This window comes from Harpia harpyja, chromosome 6 (genome assembly GCF_026419915.1).
Source record: "Harpia harpyja isolate bHarHar1 chromosome 6, bHarHar1 primary haplotype, whole genome shotgun sequence".
Classification (NCBI taxonomy): domain Eukaryota; kingdom Metazoa; phylum Chordata; class Aves; order Accipitriformes; family Accipitridae; genus Harpia; species Harpia harpyja.
This window is the reverse complement of record NC_068945.1, coordinates 70,791,699-70,816,668: the sequence shown is the minus strand read 5'-3', so window position 1 is coordinate 70,816,668 and position 24,970 is coordinate 70,791,699. Positions and strand designations below refer to the sequence as shown.

The 24,970-nt window shown below is 42.5% G+C and overlaps 1 protein-coding gene across 5 annotated transcripts in view; it reads right to left on the bottom strand.

Moving 5' to 3' along the window:
• The window catches only part of GOLGB1 (golgin B1), a 52,799-nt gene that overhangs the window by 8,081 nt on the left and 19,748 nt on the right, over nt 1–24,970 (bottom strand). For 4 of the 5 annotated variants that reach the window (XM_052788722.1, XM_052788727.1, XM_052788724.1 and 1 more), the window contains 8 exons: nt 17,760–17,833; nt 15,846–15,930; nt 15,041–15,108; nt 9,146–14,184; nt 6,118–8,068; nt 4,336–4,514; nt 2,939–3,104; nt 1,676–1,807 (listed from right to left, as the gene is read on the bottom strand). In XM_052788722.1, the coding sequence (XP_052644682.1) occupies nt 1,676–1,807; nt 2,939–3,104; nt 4,336–4,514; nt 6,118–8,068; nt 9,146–14,184; nt 15,041–15,108; nt 15,846–15,930; nt 17,760–17,833 (7,694 nt within the window). The remainder of the gene's footprint in view (nt 1–1,675; nt 1,808–2,938; nt 3,105–4,335; nt 4,515–6,117; nt 8,069–9,145; nt 14,185–15,040; nt 15,109–15,845; nt 15,931–17,759; nt 17,834–24,970) is intronic. The other variant, XM_052788726.1, reaches the window with a different exon arrangement.

Sequence of the window (24,970 nt, the reverse complement as noted above, 5' to 3'; positions counted from 1 at the left end):
AACTGGCTGCTCATGGCTTGGACGGGTGTACTCTTCGCTGTGTAAAAAACTGGCTGGATGGCCAGGCCCAAAGAGTGGTGGTGAATGGAATTAAATCCAGTTGGCGGCTGGTCACAAGTGGTGTTCCCCAGGGCTCGGTATTGGGGCCAGTTGTCTTTAATATCTTTATCAGTGATCTGGACAAGGGGTCAAATGCACCTTCAGTAACTCTGCAGACAACACCAAGTTCAGCAGGACTGTTGATCTGCTTGAGGGTAGGAAGGCTCTCCAGAGGGATCTGGACAGGCTGGATCGATGGGCTGAGGCCAGTTGTATGAGATTCAACAAGGCTGAGTGCTGGGTCTTGCATTTGGGTCAGAACAACCCCATGCAACGCTACAGGCTTGGGGAAGAGTGGCTGGAAAGCTGCCCGGTGGAAAAGGACCCGGGGGCGCTGGTCGACAGCCAGCTGCATATGAGCCGGCAGTGTGCCCAGGTGGCCAAGAAGGCCAACAGCATCCTGGCTTGTGTCAGAATTAGTGTGGCCAGCAGGAGCAGGGAAGTGATCGTCCCCCTGTACTCGGCACTGGTGAGGCTGCACCTCGAACACTGTCCTCAGTTTTGGGCCCCTCACTACAAGAGAGACATTGAGGTGCTGGAGCGTGTCCAGAGAAGGGCAACGAAGCTGGTGAGGGGTCTGGAGCACAAGTCTTATGGGGAGCGGCTGAGGGATCTGGGGTTGTTTAGCCTGGAGAAAAGGAGGCTGAGGGGAGACCTGATCGCTCTCTACAACTACCTGAAAGGAGGTTGTAGCGAGGTGGGGGTCGGTCTCTCGTCCCAAGTAACAAGCGATAGGATGAGAGGAAATGGCCTCAAGTTGTGCCAGGGGAGGTTTAGATTGGATATTAGGAAAAATTTATTCACCGAAAGGGTTGTCAAGCACTGGTACAGGCTGCCCAGGGAAGTGATTGAGTCACCATGCCTGGAGGTATTTGAAAGACATGTAGATGTGGCACTTGGGGCCATGGCTTAGTGGTGGACTTGGCAGTGTTAGGTTAGTGGTTGGACTTGGTAATCTTAAGGGTCTTTTCCAACCTAAATGATTCTAAAATGGATAGAGAAATGGGAAGGAGTGCAGGAAAAGGCTGCTGAGATTGTCAAGGGATTGGAGCAGATGATGCCTATGAGAGTTGGTCTGCTTTAGCCTGCGAAAGAGGAAGCTAAATGGTCATTTTACAATAGCTTACAATTAAATTAAAAGGACTAATAAAGTAGACAGAGCCAAACTCTTTTTTATAGGGGCAGAAAATGTAATAAGGCACCATAGCCACACAGACTGTGGCTTGGAAGAGCAAGACTAAACATTAAGAAAAAAATTTGCATGAAAAGTGTAGAGCAGCACTGGACAAAGGCCCAGAGAGGTTCTGGAATCTCTATTCTTTCACCACTTAGCTAGGTGAAGTCATGGCTGACCTGATCAAATGTTGGAGACAGTACTGCTTTGAGCAGCAGAAGGATGTACTAGATCATCTCCAGAAGTCTCTTCTAACTAATATTTCTGAATTTGTGTTACTTCCCTAAATGTCCACAAGAACAGAAAGATTCATTCCTGCTCCCTGAGCCCTATTCAAGCCTACCCTCTTCCCCACATTCCTCATCCCAGACTCTGCAAGCAAGTATAAGATATAATCAGTACCTTGCTGTTTAACTGCTGAATTCTGAGCTCTTTTTGGTGAAGTTCTTTCAGGCTGTCCCTTAGCTGGTCCTGGAGATGTTTTGTCTCTGTTTCTAGGCTTGAAAAGTCCCCTCTCAGAACTTCTGAAGAAATCTGCCAGGGAAACAACAATGAAAAATATACTGCACACGTGACAACCCACTCTCGTATTAGTCCTCTCTGTTTACTATTCCAAGGTCAAAACCAACATTATTCCTAGGCCTGGAACTTGATCTGCTCAAGCAAAACAGCAAATAGGGAATGAACAAGAATATCCTAAAAGCCATCTGAAAATCCAAACAATTATGAAAGATCACTGAACTTGCACATACGATGAGTGCTTCTCAAAAGTTGTCTTAAAGCTGTCTACAATACAGGAAGGAAAAAAAAGCGTATGAATGAGAACAAGAAAAACAAACAAAAAACCAAAGCAATGTCCACACTGCTCTTATTCAACACAGACTGAAAGGTCAGCACTGAAGCATTCTCCTGGAAAGCATCACATGCACATTGTTCTAGCTTTTTCTTTGCATATATACGTGTGTGTGTGTCAAAGGGATAAGGGGAGATTTCCTCCCTCCTCCACTGACATAAAAGCTTCCCACTGGAACATTACAGATGTGGGCAGAAGAGTTCTTTCCTTGCTCATAATGTAATGGTATTGTACATGCAGCAGGCAAGCATCCTTCCCTAGACCAAGCAAAATACTCAACGTATTTCACTCCACATTTAGGACTGTGATACAGGGGAAAGAATGCAGAAAGTGCCATGTTCAATCCTCAGCCTCTTGGGGCTTGAGTCAGGATTGTAGATCCCTGTCACGGTAAAAACAGCAATAAAAATTCAACAGGAAACTTAAAATTAGAACGTGACATTAAAAGGACAACTAAATCAGAAGATCTTAGATTCAAACACAGTGCAAGAAACAATTCTAAAATAGCCAGAAAGACCTGAGAAGTTCCATACTGCTTAGAAGGACCTAAGGTGCCTAGGAAGCTCCGTCTCTTACTCTTTCTTGAAATATTAGGAACCATGAACTAAGGGAAGAGCACATAAGGGTATGCCAGAGTTTTCTAAAGGTTTTCAATGATCCAGGTTGCAATGTTGGTATAGTCCTTGGAGGCCATACAACAAAATCTGATACTGCAGTCTGTACAAGCTGAATACAAGCAACACAGGCTACTTTGGCTGAATTTCAAACCTCACATTTCCATGCAACAAAAAAATCTGTGTATTTCTACCCACCTTCATTTGGTACTGCTCCTCTACAATTTGAGACTTGCTGAGGGGCAGTCTTGTTTCTTGCATGATCCTTTGTAAATGGCTCAGTTGCTTGTCTTTTTCTGCTATGACCATCAGATACTGCTCCTTTATGCTGCTGTTCTGCTTTTCCCAGGTAGTCTTCTCTTGTCTGCCCAGTATGACACAAAGGAAATTACCAGGAAGTAATCAGTATTACTTATGATATCCAGGTATCCATCTCAGAATGAACTGAGGATGATTCTATTTCCTATCATTACTCCATGCCAGAAAAGTTTTATAATTAAACCAAACCAACCCACTTAAGTACAGGAACCTAAAAGCAGGTTTAAGGAAGTATTCAGTATTAGGCTCAACACTGCAGATTGTTCAATGCTCACACTTTTGGTATTCCTGGACATTGTTTTGATCTTGCTGTACAGAGAGTTTTGTCAAGTAAGTAATTGACAATGCCACTTATCATCATAACAGTATGACTGCCTCAGTCAAATATGCACCAGAACCATAGCATTGATCCCAACACAGAAACTTGAGGCCTTAACCTATTTACATTGTAGAAGCTAGACAGGAAATAAATCTCCTTTTCTTTTATCAGGAGATAAATAGAATTTGTAAGCTGCTTCAAACTGTATGAGATCTGAAGTTAGTTTGAGGGTCAGACTGGAGGCAGGAGGAGGGGGAAGGAGACTACAAGTTTTTATATCACATTGGACAAAGATAAGCCGTATATCTTTCCACAAAAAAATCCCACCCCTTTCACTCCAGGTTCAGCCATTCTTAGATGGATCTCTCAAGTACCCGAAAGGGTTTTCCCCCCATTTTTAGAACAGAGCATATTTGGCTGACTAGTTTTAGTCCAGTTGGAGATGACAATTTACTAGACTTGAATTACAGACTTTTTTAAAAATAGAAGACATAAAGCAAATGAAACAAAGGATTAGACAGTCATACAAAATGAGTATTTTCTAAACAACGAAATCAGTGTGATAATAAAGGGTGTTCATCATCAGCTTGGAATGGAGAGTTCTGTAATTATATACATAAGCTCCAATACAAGAAACAGCCTAAGTTTCCTCTCAGACAGATGATACTGGCCACCACTGGATGAAGGAAATAAAAATTAAAAGCTCATTAATCTATTTCACACAGCCATTTCCTTCCAATATGTCGGGCTGTAATCCTTTACCCTAAGTCCAAGGCAAAAGCCGAACAAGGGAAACGTGTGGCCACTCCTGAACAGGGTAAAGTGATTTAGCGATAGCTGACACAGCTAAGGCTGAGGTTCTCAATGCTGCCTTTGCCTTCTGCCCACAACTGCTCTTTGAAGGAAAGAAACAGCACATTTGCATCTCTGAGGCAGTGAGAAGACAGACAATTCTCACCTAAGCTGCTGGAGCTCCTCCTGGTAGAAAATACTTTCTTGCTTCAGCTGTTCTTGGAGACGGTGCTGTTTATCTGCATCTTGCCGATATTCCTGCAGTTGTTCCTTTAAGCGAGAATTTTCAGCTGATTCTACCCCGACTAGTATGTATTGCTGCTGCAGATTCTTCAGCTCTCTTACCTTTAATTAAAGGGAAATATCAGAGTGTGTGACAACTGAGCAAGCAGCTAGGTTTATTACTTTAAAGCGTTTAAGAGCATTTCTCACTGTGGCCATCTGGACAAAAAGTCACATTCAGATGACAGAAACTAGAAATTGAATCAGTGATTACAACGGTCTACTAAAAACTGCTCAGAAAAAAAACCTCAGAGAATTCTATTGTTAATGAGAGCAGTGAGTTTTGAGACCTTCCATGAAGATTTGACATACAGTAACAAAAAGATGCCAGACTACAGCATTAATTCCCTTATTCAGAGGAAGACAAAGTGAGACAGAAGGAGCTGGGTAAGAATAACTCCTGAAGTTGATACTTGCTGTAAACCAGGGAACTAAGGAACTAAAATCCTTTTGACAGTCTACTCAGACTGGAATTAGAAATAAGTTGTCATTACACATCCATCACTGCAATCAGTTTTTGAAGACAAGACGACGTGATTGACTCTGGAGACAGTCAGTAGACCCCTCTACTGAGGATCTATCTTAGTATTAGCACCACTACACAGATATGCAAGTTCAAAAAAACAGCGGTAGAGGAGACATAAATCTACAAATAAATGAGATAAAAAACGGACAAGAAGGAAGATGTGTTTAAGACAGTATCACAAAGTCTGTTGTGAATTCACAGAAGGGAAAACTAAGACAAAGTGACAGTGGAAAGCGATTGTAAAAGCCTGACCAGCAACTAGAACTCTGAAACTTGCTGAGCTGCATTGTGCCAGAGACTACAAAGAAACACATTACGTATGCAAGCGAGGATGTCAAAATGAAGCTGCAATGCCTTGTAGCTGTCTTGACAATCAGCTGCCAAGAGGAGAAACAGACCCAAGTCTGCTCTAGTCTCTTCTAGAAATCCAAGACAAATCAAATGCACAAGCTTCCACAGTTGTGGACTAAGGAGGTTAACAGGGAACCCATATTTTATTTCTATGATTCCGTATTTTAAATCAAGCTAACAAGAGAAACCACACTGCAAAATTAACAATGAAATCACTGCTTCCGTATGTCAGAGAAGATAACATAGATGGCACATACTAAATCCATGGGATCTGATGGAGTGCGCCCACAAGTGCTAAAGTCATTGGGAGGCAACTCAATTACCTTTGAAAGGTCATGGTGACTGGGAGAGGTTCCTGGAGACTGGAAGAAAGCAAATGTCATCCCTACCTACAAGAAGGGCAAGAAGGAGGAACTGGGGAACTGCAGACTGGTCAGCCTCATCTCCATCCCTGGGAAGGTGATGGAGCAACTAATTACGGAAACCATTTCCAGATACATGAAAAAACAGGTTGCCCAGAGAAGTGGAATATCCACCAATAGAGATATTAAAAGTCCAACTGGACACTGCCTTGGGCAACCTATTCCAGCTGACCTTGTTTGAGCAGGGGGGTTGGACTAGACCTCCAGAAGTCCCTTACAACCTCAACTATTCTGTGATTCTGTGAAGACAATTATCTATGTTTCACATTGCAAATACCAGATCTAAGTGTGCTGAATTTTAAGATCTGAAGATCCAAATCTCCTGTGGGGCTTTAAGTAAGAGCAGGAAGAGAGAACAAGGACTTACTACTCTGTCTCTGTCATTCTGCAAGGAGGACAGTGCCTTCTTAAGACTCTGCACTTCTGAAGGAATTGTGGAAGTGCTCCCTTCCGCTTGTTGCTTCACTTCTTCAACCTTACGTGTTTTGCCCAATTCATTCAGCAGATGGTCTCGCTCATTCTGCAGGCTTGCCATAGCTTTGGAGAAAGATTTGACTTGGTTGGAAGAGCCTTCCAGTTCCGAAGACAAATGGAGAAGCTCATCATCTTTGGCTCTGAGCTTCTGATTAAGTTTCTCAATCTGGGCCAAGAGACCTCTTTCATCAGTGGCTTTCTGCAGTTCCGTCAGCTCAGACCGCACTGTATCTCGGTCCCTGGCAGTGGAATGTTGCTCCTCTTGTAGCTGAACCATCTGTTTCTGAAGATTCTGCACTAGACTCTTTTGTTCCTCTAAGTCTGCAGAGTATTTCTGTTTCAAAACATGAAGTTCTTCATTGGCCTGGTCTCGGCTATCCTGAAGAGAGCTCATGGACTTCCCAAAAGACTGAATTTGAGCTCTGAGATCTTTGTTTTCATCTGTGACTGCAAGAAATTTCTGTTCCATCTCCATCAAGTCCCGTGCCAATTCTGCTACTCTCTCTTCCGCTGTTTCTGTTTCATTCCTCATTATCCCTGCATCATGATGTAGGTGCTTCAGTTCCTTTCGAAGCCTGTCCTCAGCCTCTCCCACTCTCTTGGCTGCATCCCTTTGAACACATACTAGCTCCCCCTCAAGTTCTGTTATCCTTTCCTGTGAGAGGGAAAGCTTATGACTCAGTTCTTGTGCCTCTTCCTCTCGGGCCCTTAGTTGTGCTTGACACTCCATGATAGGACCCCCATCACATAATGCTGTCATCTCACTCTGCACACGAGACAGAGAGGACGTAAGGGTTTCAATCTCTTGAGACATACTGACTTTATCCTCTCTCAAGGCTTCCATGCACTTCCTGAGATCATCCTGAGTATGCTTGGACTCCTTCAGCTGTGTTTCTATGATTGCCTTCTCCTTTTCCAGAGTTTGGATCTGCTGAAGCTGTGTTTTGAGAAGTTGTTTCTGTTGGGAGTCCTTTATTGAAATCACTTGGTTCAGGTCTTCTCTATACCGCACCAACTCTGCATTCAGCTTGGCATTCTCAGAGTTGAGGTCATCCATCTGACTATGAAAACTCCTGATTTCTTCCTTGAGCTTATTGTTTTCAGCAGCAGCCTCTTGAATTAACTGGTCTTTTTCCAAGATTATAACAAGATGACGTTCCTCAAGTTGCTTGTAGTCTCTCAGTATGCGGTCTCTGTCATCTTGCAAAGATGACATGGACTTGGTGAAGGAGTCCAGCTGTGCCTTCTGCTGCTTACTTTCTTCTCTGCTTATCTTCATCTTTTCAGTAAGATGATCAAGTTTGTCAAGAAATTTGTTCTTCTCATTTTCCAAGGCTTTTTTATCTTCTTCCTCCTTACTTAGCCTATGCTCCAACTCTTTCATCTCTTCAGAATGTTGCTGCTGTAGTTCAGATAGAGCAGCCATAACTGCTTCTTCCTTGGCAGACAACAAACAAATGATCTTTTGATCCTTGGCACTAGTTTCTTCATGCAGCTTATTTGTTAGGTCCTTGGAAGCTTGCAGATCAGCCTCAAGCTGTTCATAGCTGAATTTAAAATTCTGGATAGTGGTCTCTTGTTGTTTGACCACACTCCCCAGCTTTTCTCTGACCATTTCACATTTGGTGAAGGAATTCTGTAAGTCAGCAAGCTGGTCTCTCAGGCTGCTGATTTCTGACTCCAGTTTCTGCTGTTCATTTTGAGACTTGCTGTACAGCTTCTGAGACCCTTCAAGCTGCGTCAGAAGCTCCTTTTTTTCCTCTTGCAACATTTCACATGTCTTTTGATGATGCTGAATCTCCTTCCTGGATTCGGACTCCCAGTCTTTCTTGTTGCGTTCCAGCCTGAAAACAGAGAAGAGAAAGTCAGTCACAAATCAATGAAGTATCACAGTATCCAAAACCACAGTAACAGTTTTCATTGATTATACTAATTTAGAAAAGCCACAAAATTAGTTTTACTTTAAGAAAGCAAGCTAGAAATATCCAGATGATTAGTTTTCCCTCAATTTAAAATTCAAGGCATCTTTTAAAGTTCTGACTGCACTACTGTCTGAAGGGGGTGGTGCTGGGGGAATATTTTTTAAAAGTTGTCCAATGAGATAAATCTTTATGTCAATATTGAAAAAATGGAGGAGGTTAAGCATTGAATGTTGTCACCTCCTTTTCATTAAAATAATTCCTTCTCTCACCCTTTGTAGCTAACAAAACAAACAAACAAACAAATCAGTGAAATCACTGTTCTCGTATGCTTGATGTTCATTTCATGTTCAAAATGCTATATCTTTGCATGCTGGATCACAAACATTATTTTTTACTCACGTAAGAACAGTTTGGTTTTGGAAATTCCCAGATCTACATTTTGGTATGTTTCCATATCTTCATCTTTCCATCAAAATCTATTTTGAATTAAATTGGAATTATGTATCCCAACGTTCTCTTGGCCTGCCAAGTTTAATCTCTGAATGCAACAACTCTATGCAAAGAAATCTATTTCAAATTGCAGATTAATAAAGACTGTAGATAGTACTCAGACGGCTACTGCTTGTCACAGAAAACAGATTTAACACGAGTACTCTAATGATGAGAAGGAATATTTTACAGTGTTAATCTCCTTGTGCAGACAACAAGTACATAGTAACTCCCAGCAACATAACTCCAAACCTCTTTTCTATCCAAACATAAGCAAACCAGGAGATGAGCCTTATGTTTATGGCTTTATTAGGAAGACTAATGCTGCTCTCCATCTTAGGCATTCATTAGTTTTTCCAACCACATGTCACATTTAGCATATTTACATACTCACAATTCTTTCTTTCTGGTATACCGCAAAAGGAAAGGGGAATCCTACCTCACCTCTGGCTGCTGCCTTGTCAAAAGGAAATACAAGAATACCAGCTGAGTCATTATCACCTTCTTTACCTGGATATATGAGTCTGAAGTTCTTCCACACGTATGGTCATGTGCTTCATCTGGTCCTTTAGCACAACACAAGTTTCCTCTTTTGAACGTATTTCTTCTTCCTTCTTTTGAATAGTTTCAGTGAATTTCTTCTCCCATGTTTTTGATTCACCTATCACTCTATCCCTGTCATCCTGAAGGGAAGACATGCTCCTGGTGAAGGCTGCAAGCTGGGCTAGTGTTTTGTTTAGGCTGCCTTCCAATTGCTCAGCTTCTTGATCCTTTGTCTTCAATGAGTCTTGAAGATTGCCAACAGCTGTTTCCATACGGTCTTTCTCCCCCTGCAAAGTTGCCAGCTTTTCTTCCAGGTTTTTAATTTCCTTTGAGTGCTTATCTTTTTCCTGTTCCAGTCTTCTCTCAAAGTCCTCATCTTTTTTCTTCATTTGAATTTTAATATTCTCTTTGTTTGCCTGCAACTCTTCTTTCACTTTGACACTCTCTGCTAGAACCCTTGCTGCCTCACTCTGGGTGTCATCCAATACTACTCTGCAGAGAGCAAGCTCTGCTTGGGCTTTCTTGGTGTCTTCAACTGCTTTAGCTAAAGTCTCTTTGGCTGCATCTACCTCTTTCTGAGACTCACTCTGCAGAAATTCCAGAGCTTTAACAGTTCTTTCTAAACTACTGTTCTTTTCCTGGCTTTTAATACAGTCCTTCTGCAGCTGCTTAATCTCCTGCTGTTTCTGTTTCAGCAGTTCCTGAAGCTCCTTTACATGTGTGCTGCTGTCTGCCCTCCAACTACATTTTAGCTTTTCTACAAACTCCTTTTGCTTTTCTGAACTTTCTTTACTTTTCACCTTTGCCATCTGACATTTCTCCTCCTCAAGTTCATGCACCATTCTCTGCAAACTCTGAAGCTCATGTTTTAGTTGCTCATTTTTGATCTGGAAGTCTGTTGCATCTTGCTGATAGTTTCCAATACTCCCATTAAGTTCTGCCAGCTGATTCATGAGCCTTTCTTCCAAATCATCCTTCTCAGCCTCTAGTGTGTCCTTCAGTTCTGTCATCCTGACAAGGTCATCTTTGGTTTTTTGGACTGTTTGTTCCATCTTTGCTACCGTGTCCTGAAGAGCATTCAATTCATGGACTTTCTCTTCCATTTGGGTCTCTAAAGCCCTTTTCTCACCTGCTAAAGTCTCAACACACATGCGGATGTCACCCAGCTGTTGCTCTGAAGCCCTCCTATTACTTTCTAGTTCTGTGATTCGCTTTGTGAGCTCAGCTATCTGCTGTATGTAGGTACCAAGATCTTCACAAGGGCTACTACCTTTAAATGCTTTTTGTTCCAGCTCTGCAGTAGGAGACTCTGGTCTAAAACTTATGTCCGCTTGGTTTTCAGGCCTCTCCATTGGTGGTGGTGTGGCAACTGCCTGATTTGTTTCTTCCCCTGTTGTCTTCTGAGCAACATACTTGTCTACCAGTTCTCTGCTTTCCTTAAGCTTAGATTCTGTTAACTGCAAATGACACTTTAAGTCTGTGATCTCTTGATTAAGAGACTCCTTTTCAGCCATTACTGTCTCAAGCTGAGTAGAAAGAGACTGGTAATCCCTTCTAGAGCTCTCCAGATCTTCTTTCAGGCTAGTATTTGTAAAGACATCTTCAGTCCTGTGCAGCTCTCCATCTGTAAAACGCATCTCTGCTCTAAGCTTCTCATTCTCCTCCTCTAGTTCCAGGATCTTTTGTTGCTTTGATTTTGCAAATTTCCTCATTTTCTCCTTCATTCCATCAATTTCCTGTCCAGCTTCCTGTAGCTGCTTATCTATTTCCTCTTTTTTTGCTTCAACATTTTTCAGCTTAATGAAAATTTCCTGCTTTTCCTGCCTAACAGTTTCCAAAACACGCTGAATCCGCTCAGCCTCATTACTCACATTCTCATATGACTGCAGGAGAGTTTCATATTCTTTCTGAAGCTCCCTGTATTTCTCATGCCACTCAGAACTCTCAGCAGCTTGAAAGCATTTCAAGGATTCGATCTCCTTCTCCAGCTTCTCCTTCTCTAGAACAACCCTATCTAGAGTAAATGTCAGGTTTTTACAGCATCCATCAAGATTCTGATTTTCTGTAAGTACTTTATCGACTTCTGCAATAAGTTTTTCTCGCTCTTCAGTGAGGCCTGCTAACTTTTCTGTTAAAGTATCTGTTTCTTTAACATGGCCACATATTTGGCTTTCCGTATTTGTCAACTTGACACAAAGGTCTTCAATAGTAGTTTTAGCATTAGCCAGCTCCTCTTTTAGAGATTTGCTCTCCTTTAGTGCCTCTTTTCTAGAGATAAGTGCAGCTTGCAACTTTCTCTGCATTTGATTCTTCTGTTTAGCTGCTTCTGCACCATCATCTTGCTTCTCCTGAATTTCAAGCAACTCCGTTTGCAGTCGCTTGCTTTGTTCCTCATGTACCTGAGCTTGAGTTTCCAACTGACTACATAGTCTCTTGACTGAATTCTCTTTTTCCAGCAACTGTGCCTGCACATTATTGAGAGCTTCACTTTTCTCCCTTAACTGCAAGTTAAGAAACTCCATTTCTTCATCCTTTTGGTGCATAAGTGTTTTCAGGTCTTCCAGACTGCCCTCTCTAGAAATTTTTGCTCGACTCTCCTCCAATTCTGTCTGAAGACTTGCTGCCTTAGCTTCAGCTTGGTCAGAGGTTCTCTTCAGCCCTTCTATCTCCAGAAACAGCCGTGCTATGTGTTCTTGCAAATGAAAGACTAATTCTGATTTGCAAGCAAGTTCACTTTGCATATGGCTAACATTATATTCCAATTCCTCTTTCTCCATCTGCAATTTTTCAAGTTTTTTCTCAAACTCTTCCCCAGAAACATCTGCAACTTGTACAAGCTTGTTATTTGTTGTATTTTCTGCTTCCATGCATGAAGAATCCAACCCACCTTGATTCCCAAGAACAGTCTCCGTTGATCCTTTCTGTTCTTGGAGCTGCCTGAGCTGAGCTTGGATGCTCTCCTTCTCTTTGCTTTGCTTATCAAATTGTTCTTGTAGGATGTTGTAATCATCTTTCTGCTGTTTCAGCTGTTCTCTGTGATGCCTGTCTTTTTCTTGAGCCTTTTTTATAGTGTCTTTGCGAGATAACAGGGCTTCCTGAAGTTTTTTTTGAAGTTGTTCTTTTTCTTGTTCAAGAGCTGAAATCCTCTCTTTCAGAGCAGACTTTTGGTTTTCTTCGAGATCTGTAGCTGCTGAACTATTTTTTTCCTTTTCTTCGTAATCTTTTGGGCTTTTATTGGTTTCAGTTACTTTGTCAGCAGTTGGCTGACTCTCCATGATTTCCTCTCTAATCGAAACAATGTTTGTCTTACCTTGCAAACTTCGCCTCATTTCCTCAATCACTGCCTGCAATTGTGCTTCAGTAGTTTCTTTATCCAGCAGGTCCTTCCGGATGCTCTGCAACTCAGATTCCTTTTCAGAAAGCAGTTGTATTAGATACTCCTCACTGGGCTGGCTTTCAAGTTTCACTTGTCTGCTTATCACGCTTGTCATATTTTCTTCCCCTTCAGCTTCTTGAGCCACTGAGGCTTCTGATTCATGTTCTCTTCTCAATTGTACTAATTCATTCTCCAATTTGCTAACCTTCTTCAGAAGCTCCTTCCTGTTAACAAGTGCTGCTTGCAGCTTCCGCTTTACTTGCTCGTTTTCTTTTTTCAGAAGTTCAAGTTTATTTACTAATACCTCACTTTCTTTATGTGCTGCATCTGTCTCATACTGCTGCTCAGATGCCTCACATTTCAGGTATATATGTTTTGCTTCAATGTTTTGGTCTTTTTCTTCCTGGGCTTTTAATAATAGACTTGTTTGCTCTTTAAGACTCTTCAGCTCATTTCCTAGAGAAAATTTCTCTTCATTCAGCAGGACCATTTTCTCAGACATGCTGACACTGATCTCTGTCATCTGTTGGTCTTTCTCCAGTAAGGTTTGTTGCAGGCTCTCTATAGACCTGGTGTGTTCAGCAACAAGCTGTTCTAGGCTTGCTGCTTCGCGTCCCTTTGAGGCTAAGTTTTGGGAAAGCTCTTCTATCTCAGCTGTGTTCTTCCTCAAGAGTTGTTCCAGATCAAGTACTTCACATTCCTTCTTCTTGATTTGGCTTCTCAGATCTTTTAGTTGCATGTCCTGGTCAGAAAGCTGAAATTGTGCTTCATCCAAGTCTTTTTGCAAAGCTTCAATTTTTATCTCCTTGGATTTAAATTCATTTTTAAGGCTCTGGATTTGTTCTCTCAGAAGACTGCTTTCACTGTCTGACAGTCTCTGCTTTTCTGAAAGAGCTAAATTTTCCTCAAGTTGCTTCACTTGCTCTTTCAGTTCTGTTATGGTAGAAAGTTCCTTCACCTGACACAGGAGCTGATTGCGTTCTTCAGTCAAAACACAAAATGCACTGTCAGAATCCTCTATTTTTTTTCTGTATTCCTCAGCCAACTGGTTTAGCCTATTTATTTCTGCACCTTTTTCTCCTAGATCTTTCTTATAGGATTCTTCTGATTTCTGCAGAATTATTTGCAGTTCTATAATTTGGTTTTTTAACTTTATCAGTTCTTGAGATTCAGAGGTGCCAGGCTCTGGATCTGCTGTAGAGACTTCCCGCATTGCCTCCATCTCCCCTCTGCAGGGGACAGTGATCCCCTGGGGCACTTCCCGAAGACTGATTCTGTTTTCCTGAAGCACACCAATTTGCTGCATTTCTATTTCTCTCAGTAATGAGCTACTGCCCAATTCATTTTGTGTATCCGAAGCCTTTTGCTCTTCCCTCTCAAGAAACCATATCTGGGAATTATCTTCCAGCTGGTTAGCTGCTTCTCCTGTTTGGTTACCTGTAGAAGTTTGGCCATTTGGGCCCTTTAGCTGCCTTTTCAGAAAAGTTATTTCTTCTTGGGCTTCTTTTAGTTCCAGCAGCAAAACTGACAGCTCCTTCTGTTTCTCTGCAGCAAGATATTCTAGAATTCCAGGCGGACAACTTTCCTCAGTAAACTGCTCGCTTCCATTGGGAAAGCCATCTGTTCTTGCCTAAAAGAAAATAATAGGTTTCAATTTTCCTTTGAATCCTGGGAAAGGGTCACTTTTGGAAGTACCTGCTTTCCACATTTTGTACTGTAAGGATACCCTTTCTTGAGCTGGCTATTGCAATAAACAGTAGCCTCATTAATAACAGGAGGACTCCTCAGGTCATTTCTGTTCATTTCAGTTTCTGAAGTTGCAGCATGAATGATCCTGGCTTTAGGATTAGACCATACATGTAATTTCCTATTCCCTTATTTCCCATTCTCTCTTGATTACAAGATAGTATGATTCTGAAGTGTTTCAGTTCTCCTGCGATTCTCACAAGCCCTCCAGTGTACTTATCCAGCCACATTTTCCTGGCATCCTATCCATAGTCTCTGAACGAGCAGGTTTTGTCCCCTGTTCTATCTGTCCATTTAACATGGCAAAGAAACAGTGTAGAAGCCCATATTCCAGTCTGTGTCCATCTCCAAAGTGACAGCACTAGACAAAGCATCTGGACCAAAGTGCTTGGCTTTTTCCAAATAACTGTCTTAAGGTTTCCTCCCACCCCCAAAAACAGATTACAAAAGAAAAGCAGTCACAAATCCTTCCCAGAAAGCATGGATCAGCAGCCCACAAATAAGTCAACATCTTATGTCTTAAAGGCTGTCTGTTCATCAGTTTGGAGGGCAGAAACAATTTATGGGGAACCATTAAAAGACAGCTATCTCTTAAAGCCTGTTGCAGAGTTGCAACAACCACTTTAAGTTACGGGATGTTAAAAAACCAACTTTGGGGCTTTTAAACTAAATTAAAAGTTTTCATATCCACAGATGCATACAATACTGAGAGGAAAAAAAGTTCCAGACTAAATTTGTACCTCAGGGAGCACCAAAGTGTCATCAAAAGGCTTTTGCACTTCAGAATTCACCAGCTTTCCTGACACACCTAGTGATAAAAGGTACACTTGTCACCATCAGCATAAGGAGTTGCATGTAAAGTCAGCAGGTAAGTGGAGAGACAATATATGGGACTGGAGCTTCTCTAGTTTCCAAGGTGAGAAAGAAAAAGAAAAACAACAAAAAAATTTGAGCCTATGCATTTTATGCATTGCACCTAGACATCCCCAATAGCTCTGCACGTGCAAAACCTCCTGCATTTGCTGCACGCCGACATCCCCTAAGTCTACACTATATCTAACCTCTACAGAAGAATGAAGAGGCAAAGAGACAAGTGAACTAGGTAGCAGGTTGTTTTGGGGTTTTTTTTGTTTTGTTTTGTTTTTCGTTTGTTTGGGTTTTTTTTAATAATTTGGGGGCAGGGGTCGTGGTGGTAATTCCAGACACAAAAAGAAATTTATTAGCTTGCGGAGAGGAACCCAATTCTTCATCTTATCTTAACTCTCTTCTGTGTCTTACACATCAGCCTTTGCATCTACAAACACACTCTCCTTCAAATCCTTCTCTCTTTCTCATCTTAGGAACCACTTCTTTCTTCTCTTCTGATATATCCTATCTGTCCCACATTAGAATGTTCTCTTCTATGTCATGTGCACCCTTTCGATCTCCTGTACATCTTCAGATTCTGACCTCAAAGCTCCTCTTTCCAAATCACCTTAGATTTGACCCTGAGACTTCTCAAATTTCAACAATTTTATTCTCACATGCCTTATTCTGTGTCCTCACCTGTAGAAGAGCAGTCTACATAAGAGGCTGGAGCTTCCAGAGTCTGCAAGTCTTGCAATTTCACCTCAGGTCCAACATTCTTATTCTATTGGTTGAAGAAAAAATACTTGGTTTTGAGCCATGATCTTTGCATTAGAAGACAGCTATCTTAGCTGCCTGCTGCTCTGCCATGCTTTAAGTAAAAACTATCAGTCCAAACTTTAGACACAACTCTGATGCCTAATGAAAAAGTAAAAAAAAAAAAGATTGGTTTTGATGTTAAGCAAGAGACTAAGACACATCTCAGCAGATTAGGATATCAATGAATGCAATGATTCTATTAACTTCTTTCCCACCTTGAGATGCTTCCTCTTCTGTCTTCACTGCTTCAAAGGGACTAACTACAGATTCATAACCTTTCACCGAACCACCCAAGCAGAGAAGGTGAGAAGTCATGTGCTGGTCACTGTATGCCTCACTACTCCAGCAGATAAAGAATGTGCAGTCTTCCCAGGAAAGTTACACTAGGCCCTACCACACAGACAAACAAACCACCCCACAACAATCTACTAACTGCTATATGTCTCCCACTTCTCTGTCAGACAGGACTGAACCTGACTGTTGAAGATGGAACACATCGGAAAGAGAGAGGAGATTTTGCTATTTCACAGCGGTCCTTTTTGCCCACACACAGATGCTGAATAAAGCCCAGGAAATTGGTTAGTTTGCTGTTGACATCCATACAAGAACTAAGACTTCATCTACTAATTTCTTAAGTCCACTTATAAGTTAACATGCACCTAAAATTAAGGCCAATTAATTTCTGGCTAGTTCCCAAAACATGTTGTCTGTCACCTCAAGAAACAACTGGCACCGTTAGTACTACTGTTGTGGGAAAAGGTTTGAACTAGAGTACAAAGAGACTACGAGTCAGAACTAAGTAAAATGTCTCTAAAAAAAGCTACTCTTTCCCACCCCCAAAAAAGCAAGTAAAAAACCCCCAACCCAACAATTTAAAGACTGAAAACAAAATGAAGTGTTCAGAATTAACATTTTCTGTAGCTACCTAAATGTAAGTACAGGGCACTAACGAGTCTCACAATCATAAGGAAACAATCTCCAGCCCCAAGGTCTAGAGCACTTTGCCTTTGCAAGCTCCAAGCACTGAAATGGAATGTATGGTATGCATCCAAGTAACTCTCTGTTGGAGAGGAATGTATTAGACAAAACACAGCATCATCTTCTTCCCCCTGCTGGCAGGTTGGAACAGTGTGGAGCAGTCTGGAAAGAGCCCAGACCTTGCTCTAAGCTAACAAACAATTCTACAACAAATTCTTAGTACAGATATACAGAGGCAGTCATCTCCATCACCTTGCTGACCGAGTATAAAGCAAAGCAGCAGGTATCTAACCCTGCACTCTTCTCACTGATAGACTGACTGCAATTGTACCTGCAGTTGTTCACAGTGGAAGAGTGTAAGGATAGAATCTACTTGTCTCCCACCTAACAAAGAGAACACAGCTTCCTCCAGTCAGTCTGCCAGATCTCCATCAGGGCAGGGGGAATGAATAGGGTTGGTTTGAAAGGCATCCTATAATGACAGCTGAGCCTTTGGAATTGTATTTCCTGAGTCTTGCCCCAGTTTAGCCTATGGTTTTGCTGAAGAACTAACTCACAAGAGGCAGAAAATAGCACAAATATGGATCGGGTGGATGAAGGACACAAGAATTCCACACAGCCAGCAAAGGGAAATACAGTCTGATAAGAACACAGTACAAGCAGTATTTGGAAGCTATTTCTGTCTTTAACCATTAATCCAGTTAATAATAACCTTCCAAAGAGGATTATTAAAAAAAGACCATAACAGCTTAGCTGTTTTAAGGCCAGTCCTTGACCTGTTTTAGTTTTAGCTTATTTCAGCTACTTAATCATTACCTGCTTTACATTTTCTGCGACCACCACAGCTTCCTGCTGAGGCTCCTGGAGAACAAGTTGCAAGTGTGGTATTTCTGAAATATTCAAACACAAACAATTTCTTTGAAAATTAAAACTCTGATTTAGAAAGTAACAGGATATTTTCCCAGGAGCTTTAGAGAACAGGGCACATGACTGTTAGTAACACTTATATAGTGGAGATATCTAACATTGTCATTGGATAATGTATTTTCTTTTTTTTTTAAGAGGCAAACCACCAAAACAACATGCTGTTTTAAGCACCTTTTAGAAAAGAACAGTTGTTATACAGACTAAAATAAAAGGACAGCTGATAGTTTCAAGTTTAAAGAAACATTTTATAAAGGAGGGAAAAGAAGGAAATATTGTAGCAGAATGTTTCAATTTTCATTTGGATAAAAATGAAATGAGAAATTGTTAAAATTGGAGAAGAATAAAACACTCAAAGGCCACAGTCCAAGTCAAGATTGGTACAAGAATTCAGCTGCTGTTTGACTCAGAATATTTTTGTAGAATCATAGAATCATTTAGGTTGGAAAAGACCCTTAAGATTACCAAGTCCAACCACTAACCTAACACTGCCAAGTCCACCACTAAGCCATGGCCCCAAGTGCCACATCTACATGTCTTTCAAATACCTCCAGGCATGGTGACTCAATCACTTCCCTGGGCAGCCTGTACCAGTGCTTGACAACCCTTTCGGTGAATAAATTTTTCCTAATATCCAATCTAAACCTCCCCTGGCACAACTTGAGGCCATTTCCTCTCATCCTATCGCTTGTTACTTGGGACGAGAGACCGACCCCCACCTCGCTACAACCTCCTTTCAGGTAGTTGTAGAGAGCAATCAGGTCTCCCCTCAGCCTCCTTTTCTCCAGGCTAAACAACCCCAGATCCCTCAGCCGCTCCCCATAAGACTTGTGCTCCAGACCCCTCACCAGCTTCGTTGCCCTTCTCTGGACACGCTCCAGCACCTCAATGTCTCTCTTGTAGTGAGGGGCCCAAAACTGAGGACAGTGTTCGAGGTGCAGCCTCACCAGTGCCGAGTACAGGGGGACGATCACTTCCCTGCTCCTGCTGGCCACACTAATTCTGACACAAGCCAGGATGCTGTTGGCCTTCTTGGCCACCTGGGCACACTGCCGGCTCATATGCAGCTGGCTGTCGACCAGCGCCCCCGGGTCCTTTTCCACCGGGCAGCTTTCCAGCCACTCTTCCCCAAGCCTGTAGCGTTGCATGGGGTTGTTCTGACCCAAATGCAAGACCCAGCACTCAGCCTTGTTGAATCTCATACAACTGGCCTCAGCCCATCGATCCAGCCTGTCCAGATCCCTCTGGAGAGCCTTCCTACCCTCAAGCAGATCAACAGTCCTGCTGAACTTGGTGTTGTCTGCAGAGTTACTGAAGGTGCATTTGACCCCTTGTCCAGATCACTGATAAAGATATTAAAGACAACTGGCCCCAATACCGAGCCCTGGGGAACACCACTTGTGACCAGCCGCCAACTGGATTTAATTCCATTCACCACCACTCTTTGGGCCTGGCCATCCAGCCAGTTTTTTACACAGCGAAGAGTACACCCGTCCAAGCCATGAGCAGCCAGTTTCTCCAGGAGAATGCTGTGGGAGACGGCATCAAAGGCTTAACTAAAGTCTAGGCAGACAACATCCACAGTCTTTCCCTCATCCACTAAGCGGGTCACCTTGTCATAGAAGGAGATCAGGTTAGTCAAGCAGGACCTGCCTTTCATAAACCCATGCTGACTGGGCCTGATCACCTGGTTGTCCTGTGTGTGCCGCATGATGGCACTCAAGATGATCTGCTCCGTAACCTTCCCCAGCACCGAGGTCAGGCTGACAGGCCCGTAGTTCCCCAGGTTCTCCTTCTGGCCCTTCTTGTAGATGGGCGTCACATTTTGCTAACCTCCAGTCAACTGGGATCTCTCCAGTTAGCCAGGACTGCTGGTAAACAATTGAAAGTGGCTTGGGGAGAACTTCTGCCAGGTCCCTCAGTACCCCTGGGTGGATCCCATTCCGCCCCACAGACGTGTTTGTCCAAGTGGTGCAGCAGGTGGCAGAGTCCACAGTGAAGTTTGGAGAACACAGCACAGTGGGGGAAAACAGCTGATACCCTCACTGGCAGGGCTGCCATTTACAGCAACCTAGACAGGCTAGAAGAATGGGGCAACAGGAACCTCATGAAATTCAGAAAGGAAAAATGTAAAGTTCCACCCCAGAAATGCAGGCTAGGGACCAGCTCTGCAAGAAAGGTTGAAGATGATCTGCTAGACATTAGGCTAAACATCAACCAGCAAGTGTGCCTGGCAGCAAACAAGGTCAACAGCATCCTGGACTGTATGAATAGCAGTCTAGCCAGCAGATCAATCAAAGATATTATCCTCTTCTACTGGGCACTCATTAGACTGCATTTCAAGTACTGCTTCAGTTTTGGACGCCCAATATAGGAAAGACATTGATCATCTGAAGCAAGTTCAGCGGAAGACCACCAAGATGGTCACAGGGCTGGAGCACTTGCCCTGTGTGAAGAGGCTGAGGGAACAAGGTTTTCTTACCCTGGAGAATAGAAGGCTTTGGGGAGACCTAAAAGCAGCCTTCCAACTATGAAGAGGTTATTGAGAAGACAGAGCCAGGCTTTTTACAATCGTGCAAGGCAGGAGGACGAAAGACAACACACATATACCGAAACAAAATGGGTTCCAACTGGATGTAATGAAGACCTTTTTTTGCCATGAGGACAGTCAAGTGTCATAACAGGCTGCCCAGGGAGGTTGTGCAGTCACCGTCATTGGAGGTTTTCAAGACCTGACTGGATAAAGGCTTGAGCAACCCAGTCTGATCTCACAGTTGATCCTGCTTCTAGGAGGAAGCTGCACTAAAATCTGCCTTTAATCCCTTCCAATGTAAATTATCCTGTGACTCATCTCAGTTCTAGCTAATTCTATTAGAGGTGATGCCTCAGCCTTTTAGTATAAGAGCCAGTAAAACAACTTATATGTCTTTCTTCCCCAGAAATATAAACCTACCTAGAAGCATTAAAAAACAGCCTCCACTTTTGTGAACGCATAACTATCAATGATAGATATGAAACATATGTTAATATATATGCAAAATAAAATTCAGGATCAAGTTAAACAGCTCTGTTAGGGATAAGAATTTTTGTACTTTCCAATTCTGAGTATGCAGAGAGAATATAGCATTAACATACAGTATATGGTTTTCTTTTGTGCCCCTTTAAACTCTTTTTTATATACAATCGACTATACAAAATGGTATTTGCTAAGTTAGAAGTATTATGTATTTTGAGGAGGTTCAGATTAATCGTTGTTGTGAATTCTAACATCTGGAAAGCAGTCTGTCCGTTTTCTGTGATAACAGCTTTCCTTTATCAATTCATAGTCTTTGAACAACGTTTTCTTCCACTAAGTGAACTAGGGAAAGCCTTATATCTAATGTTAAATTATCTGTACATTGACTCTGAAAAGCAATCTCTAGCTCTCAATCCAGACGTTTGCTTTCTTTGAAATTGGCTGAACTTCATAGGCTTTTCCTGAAGATGACACAATCACAGAATCATTTAGGTTGGAAAAGACCCTTCAGATCATCAAGTCCAACTGTTAACCTAATTCTTGTCTATCTTCTTAGTGTAGAGGGCAAAGTAAAAAAAGATAAATCCAAAGGTCTCTTATGTAGCAGGAGGAGAGACATTCAGTCACTCAAAGAGCTGCTTCAAGAGAAGTTTAAGGAATCCATGTGACTAGTAAAGAGAGCAGCAGATATAATGGTATAACGTACTGCTAAGCCCATGAAAATTAAAAGACCATACAAAGATTTCAGAAGTGCTTGTATTTTAGAAAATGATAGTTAAGTAGTTTGGAAGCATTTGTTGAGGTCTGCTTAACAAATCAAAATACAAGGTAACTATATGTAAATCCTTATTTCATTCTACTCAAGTTAGGATTGGAGTACTGTGGGCAGTTTTAGGCATCACGCTTTAAATAAGACCGACAAATTAGAAAGTCATCAGGAGATCAAGAGGAGTATAAAAGTATTTAGAACTGTTTTCTGGTTTCAGCTGGGATAGAGTTAATTTTCTTTCTAGTAGCTGGTATAGTGTCATGTTTTGGATTTAGTATGAGAAGAATGTGGATAACACACTGACGTTTTCAGTTGTTGCTGAGTACTGTTTATACTAAGTCAAGGATTTTTCAGCTTCTCACACCCAGCCAGCAAGAAGGCTGGAGGGGCACAAGAAGTTGGGAGGGGACAGCCAGGACAGCTGACCCAAACTGGCCAAAGGGATATTCCATACCACGTGACGTCGTGCCCAGTATATAAACTGGGGAGAGTTGGCCTGGGGGGAGATCGCTGCTCGGGAACTAACCGGGCATCAGTTGGTGAGTGGTGAGAAATTGCATTGTGCATCACTTGTTTTGTATATTCCAATCCTATTATTATTATTATTATTGTTGCTATCATTTTCTTCCTTACTATCCTGTTAAAGTGTTGTTATCTCAACCCACGAGCTTTACCTCTTTTTTTCTGATTCTCTCCCCCATCCCACTGGGTGGGGGGGAAGTGAGCGAGTGGCTGCGTAGTGCTTAGTTCCCGGCTGGGGTTAAACCATTACAAGAACCTACAGAGGAAGTCTGAAAGATGATGATTTTTTTGGGTTGGTTTTTTGTTTTTTTTTTTTTTTTAAGAAATTACATCTCCCAGTGTTTAAAATGTTAAAAAATGTCAGTAACCAAGTGTTCAACACACATACTGGAAACAGAATTACAACAAAAAAAGCTTGTTTTGAAGTAAACATTCAGGTAAGCATGCGTTGGGAAAGACCTTTTAAGTAACATGACAGTGAAGCTCTAAAAGTCACTGCATTTTTCACGTGGAATTCCTTTCAGTGGAGGAAGGACCTGCTTTTTAAGAAAGCTGATGAAAGCCTTCCAGGTACATTTTGGATATACTCAATCTTAACTCAGGGCATGATATCAGATTAAAAGCTGGACTTCTGTAAGGCCTTTGGTACGGTCCCCCCAACATTCTTACCACTAAACTGCAGTGATACAGGTTTGACGGATGGATTGTTAGATGGATAGGGAACTGGCTGGATGGCTGTGGGCACAGTTACAGTCAATGGCTCAATGTCCAAGTGGAAACCAGTAACGAGTGGTGTCCCTCAAGGGTCCATACTGGGACCAATACTATTTACTATCTTCATTCGCAACATAGACAGTGGGATTGAGTGCACCCTCAGCAGGCTTGCAGATGACACCACACCAAGTGGTGCAGTTGATTTGCTAGAGGGATGCCATCCAGAGGGACCTTGACAGGCTTGAGAGGTGGGCCCGTGCGGACCTCATGAAGTTCAGCAAGGCCAAGTGCAAGGTCCTGCACATGGGTTGGGGCAATCCCAAGCACAAATACAGGCCAGGCGATGAGTGGATTGAGAGCAGCCCTGTGGGGAAAGACTTGGGGGTGTTGGTGGATGAAAAACTGAATATGAGCCAGCAATGTGTGCTCATAGCCCAGAAAGTCAACCGTATCCTGGGCTGCATCACAAGAAGAGTGGCCAGCAGGCTGAGGGAGGTGATTCTGTCCCTCTACTCTGCTCTTGTGAGACCCCACCTGGAGTACTGCGTTCAGCTCTGGGGCCCCCAACATAAGAAGGACATGGACCTGTTGGAGCGAGTCCAGAGGAGGGCCATGAAGATAATCAGAGGGCTGGAACACCTCCCTTATGAAGACAGGCTGAGAGAGTTGGGGTTGTTCAGCCTGGAGAAGAGAAGGCTCTGGGGAGACCTTATTGCAGCCTCCGAGTACCTAAAGGGGGTCTACAAGAAAGGTGGAGAGGGACTTTTTACAAGGGCATGTAGTGACAGGACAAGGCGTAAGGGCTTTAAACAAGTGCGAGGTCCTGCACCTGGGTTGGGGCAATCCCCAGTAGCAATACAGACTAGGGGGTGAATGGATCGAGAGCCAACCTGCAGAGAAGGACTTGGGGATACTGATAAACAAAAAATTGGACAAGAGCTGGCAATGTGCGCTTGCAGCCCAGAAAGCCAATCATATCCTGGGCTGCATCAAAAGAAGCATGGGAGACGATTCTTGCCCTCTACTCTCCTCTTGTCAGACCCCACCTGGAGTACTGTGTCCAGTTCTGGGGTCCCCCAGTACAAGACAGACATGTATCTGTTAGAGTGAGTCCAGAGGAGGGCCACAAAAATGTTCAGAGGGCTGGAACACCTCTCCAATGAAGAAAGGCTGAGAGAGTAGGGGTTGGTCAGCCTGGAGAAGAGAAGGCTTCAGGGAGGCTTTATTGCAGCCTTTCAAGAGGGCTTCTTCTCTTTGGGTTGCCCAGAGAAGTTGTAGATGCTCCATCCCTGGAAGTGTTCAAGGTCAGGTGGGATGGGGCTCTGAGCAACCTGATCTAGTGAAGGATGTCCCTGCCCAGGGCAGGGGGGTTGGAACTAGGTGATCTTTGAAAGTCCCTTCCAACCCAAACCATTCTATGAGTCTAAATGATGTCTTGAAGTCCATTAAAGACCTGCATTTCTGAGTCCATGGGAAAAAAAAAAAAAAAAAAAAAAGAGAAGGGAGATGTTCTAGGACTGCAGGAATCCGGTTTATTGGTGATTATTCCCCCACCAGTATTCTTACAAAGAGGGTATAACTCTGAATGATGGGAAGCAAAAGGAATCTTATTTCTGCAAAAATCAAGACAGCCTATTGCCATAGCGCACCACACCCTAAAGTCAAAAAATGTGGGAACCCTCTTTTTATACTATAATTCTGATAGAGTGGTGATATTACTGCTACCAGTCTACGTGCCTAGACACTCAAAACCAAATTAATTGTCTTTTTTTTTTAATGTGGCATATGTATGGGCCCTTTACTGTTTCAGCAAAAGCTATCAAAAATAATGTCTCCAGAAGCACCACCTGCAGATTGTCAGCATTTTGTATCAGGGAGGAGCTACTACTTCAGTTATATCTTATTTTCTACAATCTAAGAATGTGCAAGTGCACAGTGTCCTGGAATACAAAATTTATTCTACCATCCTTAAGCATAACCAACATTAATGGAACAAAAAATCCAATAAACCAAAACTATTCTTTGAACTTAATATGCCCTATCACAATGAAGCTAGCCTTGGCACCCTTTTCTGGAAAAGCC